Raw genomic sequence first — 4832 nt, 5'->3', positions numbered from 1 at the left:
AAAAAATTAAATAAAATAAATCTAAAACATGTGAAAAACACTACAATAAGAGAACCTACCATATCTATAACTTTCTTGCAATGAAAGTAAGAAACATAAGTGTGCGATTCATTCTCAATCTCATTGTCTCTCTCTCTCTCTTTCACTATCACCTTTACTACAAACAAGTGGTATCAGAGCATAGGTTTTCGATCCATTTGGTTATAATATTTTCTTAGATTTCCTTCTTAGACTAGTTACATCCAAGTTTCTCTAGAACAAGGAAAGTGGAGATAGGTTTAGATATCAAGGAGCCTTTTAACCTAATCAAAGCTAAATGGAAAACATGGAGACCAAGCTAGAGGCATCATGGACAAAATGGTAGGTCATGGACAAGAAATAAGCCATTCTGGAGGTAAATGGTTAAAGAAAGTGAAAATAAAGTTAATCCAGGCTAGATGTTCAGTTACTTTTCAAAATAAGCTCTCTCTTTCCTCTTCCTTTCAAGCTGTTACTGAAGCATTCATTCAGGATGCCTCGCATTTTGTTGATCACTCAGGATACCCAGGACCTAACAACCCATTCTTCAGCTGTCACCTACAGTCTACAGCCTTGTATTTGCTGCCTGGAGATCTCCAACACTCCTACCATCTTAGTTTACCAGCCTGACAGGCCACCCTGCTGTCACCTATCCTTCACCAGCTGATGATTATCCGATGTCATCATCTACTCAGCTAGACTGAGTTCTTATACACTTTCGTCATACACTGAGTTCTCTTCTCCTTGAGCTGTACTGCAATCACTGTGTTTCTCATACACTTTTGAGTTCTCTATCTCTATTCAAGCATTTGTTTACATCCATTTTTTGTCTCGTAGACAGATTTGGCCTCCTGTAGGTGTCAATACAACTTTCTTCTTCTTCTTCTTCTTCTTCTTCTTCTTCTCTCTCTCTCTCTCTCTCTCAACCAGGCTGTGTAAAAACTACACACAAATTTCTCCCCTGTTAGCAAATAAAGTTAGCCTAATACCTTGCCAGCTTGTTGTTTGTAAAAATATCTCAGTAAGACTGTACACTGTTTGAAGGTTGGTACATCAGTATGCTTGTTCAATGTACATTAGCAAAGATGCTGCCTCAACGAGAAGCAGGCCAGCATGGGCTTAGAAAGGGAGGCTTTCCACATGTTAGCACAATACTGGAACTCAAGTTTTATTGCCCAAATATTGCCTATCTACTAGTCTCCCTTATGTCACAGGAATCATCCAGTCATATTGCTTTTGCAGGGGCATCATTCAATGGGATTTCTCTCCTGTTGCAATGCTCAATGGCCATATCATCCCACCCAAAGGTTTTCACTGAGGAGGTGATCATCACAGGCTACTGATCCTGCTGCAAGGTATCAGAAATAGAAGATGATTTTATGTGTTTTGGAAGTTACAAGCTCTGAAACTCATATGGAAAGATCATTATAAGAGGGATTGTTCTATCATGGTGAAAATTAAAAGCCTCTGCTTCGAGTGAAGCCCAGAGAACCCTCAAATAGAGGATGTGGTTCAGGAGTCATCAAAATTTTGTTCACAATCAAGGCCCACGTCACACAAAAGATTGTGGCCTCAAGAAGCATAACAATATGTGTTGGCACTTAACTAGTCCATTTACATTCAGCTTTATCATGATGGTGGCATCATGTGTGCATTACCTAATTCTTGTTGGAAGCATAGATCTCATCAGTGTCTGGACAAATCACTGTCAATGGACCTCCTCCGCTGTCTGCTCAAAATCACGCTTTGCACCCTCCAGTGTATTCTTCAGTAACATTGCAATCGTCATTGGACCAACCCCCCCAGGTACAGGAGTAATCCATCCTGCCACTTTCTTTGCTTCTGCAAAATCCACGTCTCCAACAAGCCTATAACCAGATTTCTTGCTTGAGTCATCAACTGCATTGGTGCCAACATCAATAACAACTGCACCTTGCTTGATCCAGTCACCCTTTATCTGTGAAAAGTACCAAAAATCAGTTGACACTCGTAGTACTTTTATCAGCAAAGAAAGAAAACAGCACATTTTACCATTTGTGCTTGCCCAGCTGCAGCTATGACAATATCTGCCTCCTTTACAAAACTCTTGGGATCAGCAGTTCGTGAGTGAACAATTGTTACTGTAGCATCTAACTTGTTCAAGAGCATCGCAACCGGTAGGCCAACTATATTACTGCGACCAACCACCACAGCTTTCTTTCCTGCTATTGGAATTTCCATTCTTCGGATCAACTCAATACAACCCTGCATCATAATGTAAGCATTCAGCATTTTAAATTGGGCATGACTAGAGAGTAAACTATATCCAAACCACTCCGATATTCTTTGTCTTCCATGACCTTCTTCAAAGATAAGCTGGATGCTTTACTAACCCTTAAGATAGTCTTGTTTAACCAACCAACAGAGAAGAGGTCTCAACCTGTGGAGTGCAAGGTACAAACATTGGCTCCCTGCCCTTCATACATAACTTGCCAACATTAAGAGGATGAAAACCATCCACATCCTTTTCAATGCTAATCGCATTCAATATTTTTTCCTCATTTACATGCTCCGGTAATGGCAATTGGACCAAAATACCTGAGACACACAGTTAAGTGCATCAGAATACGATAGTCAAGTGAAAGGCCTAAGAGCAACTTGGCATGCCACATGGCTACACATGCATGCTTACGCCTATGCACTACACAAACAGCACTTATGACTACTACACCTATGATGTGAATGTTTACAGGATTCATGTCCATTAAATTCTAAACGGAAATAGCACAACCCATAAAGTGTCTGATTACAGCAATGTACTAAATAGAAACACGCCAGTGTGCACATGTCCAACTACAGATGTTGTCACACACCATACAAATTTACACTGCTAGCTGCAGCAAAATGGAAACCAATTACGGGGTCCGTACAGAAACTGAAACCAATTAAAGGTTCATGTGAAAAATGAAAGCTCCATCACCATGTGAACATTAATATAATCTGCATAACAAATGAATCCATGTTATCAATGTTGTGTATTTTAACACAATTTAACCATTTATAGTTGGTATACTCGCTACACATTTCGTCCAATATAAATGCTATACCCACTAGATATTTTATGTCAATCTCTTTTTAAAATCAGACAGAAGTCCACACGGTTTTTGTCCATAGGTCTGCTTATAGAATATACAAATCATCTCACTCTGTCGTGGAAATTTCAAGCAAGAACAACCCCCCTCCACTGCTTTTACAAGGGAATTGTAAACAAGCATGTTTTTATAAACCAATTGCTTAAGATAAATGTATAGGTCAAACATTACCGTGCACTTCAGGATCTGCATTGAGCTCAAGGACATGATCCAGAATCATCTCTTCAGAAGCATCAGCTGGCAAATCAACAGAAATGGATTTCATGCCCACTTCAGTGCAGGCTTTCCTCTTCATGCGCACATAGGTCTGCGAGTCTTTCCTTTCCCCTACAATAACCACTGCAAGTCCTGGCACCTACATCAATCCCAAAAATTAAACATCAGAATGCCATACCAGTGTGTATGAACAGCCATATGGTGCAAAATAGAAGTGCAATCCTCCTCCTTTGAGGTTCCAATTTTTCTGTTGCATGTGATGCAGGCCAATTTTCATGCTGCTTCCTGCCAAAGGATCACATTGCAGTAACTAACTTGCAATTATCACAGCATCCAGTCTGTATGCCGCTTCCATTTCGGACATTGCCAGTACTTATCTTGCCATTTAGCACAGTGTTACACTCGATCCAGGCTATTAACTGCCTCTTTCTTTCAAAGGAGGAAATTGTCATGAAGTATTTTGCCGTTTATCTCTGATCAATGCCATTCAATGCCCTACTTCCTGTCAAAGGAAGACATAACCAGTATTTCAGGTCGCCATTGCTCACGGGAAATGCTGTTTCATGGCCTAAATTTGCAACTGATCCAGGCCATTAACTGGCTCTTCCTTTCAAACCAGGAAATTTTCAGTATCTTGCTATTTATAACAGCATTTACATCTGATCCAGGCCATTGAATGCCCTTCTTCTTGTCAAAGGAAGACATAGCCAGTATTTCAGCTTGCCATTTCCCACTGCAAATGCTGTTTCATGGCCTAAATTTCCACAGGGAGAGTCACACCCCGTGAATAAAAGATCCCTGTCAAGCCTGTTATGTGAATAAGTAGGATCTACAGTGGAGAGGAAGGAGCTGGTATCTACCCTGCCATAGTTGTTCCACAGGTATGTGACCTCCTGGGCTATCTCCTGATGGATGGTATTGGCGATGGCCTTGCCATCGATGATGATCGCTCCATCCGAAGAACCCATCATAAGCCTTCTCGATAAAGGATTGAATTAAAAGAGACTGCGTGGCCTTTCACTACCTATAGCAAACAGCAGCACATCAAAGTCCTCCCAAAAACTATTAAGACGAAGTTATTAAGCTGCTAATCTCTCTCTCTCTATAAATGTTAGGCAAGGGTGACCACCCGCACCTACGTCCGACCGTCGACGACCCCCGCACCGATGCGCCCGCTACGAGAGAGAGAGAGAGAGATATATATATATATATATATATATATATATATATATATATATATATGTAATTAATTATTTAATAATTCGTTGTAACGTAAAGTATGTAATCTTATTTCTAAAACGTAAATAATTCAATTAAAACCTAAATTATTAAAACGTTTTAATCCATAGTGTAAACATTGAAAAGTAAATCTCTATCTTTTCTTTATATATTAAGCAAATGTAGGGGCCTCCATGTGGCACATGGGGAACCCCCCCTTCAAGCCCAACAACCCCCCCCCCCCCCCCC

The 4832-nt window shown here is 40.4% G+C and overlaps 1 protein-coding gene across 1 annotated transcript; it reads right to left on the bottom strand.

Moving 5' to 3' along the window:
• Positions 1-338: 338 nt before the first annotated feature.
• On the bottom strand, positions 339-4436 carry LOC148019296 (Amino acid dehydrogenase family protein). Its single transcript, XM_087660892.1, has 5 exons — positions 4226-4436; positions 3321-3504; positions 2438-2595; positions 2050-2262; positions 339-1975 (listed from the first exon to the last, which is right to left on the bottom strand). The coding sequence occupies exons 1-5, from the start codon at positions 4334-4336 to the stop codon at positions 1727-1729; spliced, it is 915 nt and encodes a 304-aa protein (XP_087517018.1). The 5' UTR covers positions 4337-4436; the 3' UTR covers positions 339-1726.
• Positions 4437-4832: the final 396 nt, after the last annotated feature.

Source organism: Lygodium microphyllum, chromosome 20 (assembly GCF_053477565.2).
Source record: "Lygodium microphyllum isolate KBCC chromosome 20, Lygodium_microphyllum_v1.1.10, whole genome shotgun sequence".
Classification (NCBI taxonomy): Eukaryota; Viridiplantae; Streptophyta; class Polypodiopsida; order Schizaeales; family Lygodiaceae; genus Lygodium; species Lygodium microphyllum.
Note: the sequence above shows the minus strand (reverse complement) of the source record. Positions and strands in the feature narration are given on the sequence as shown.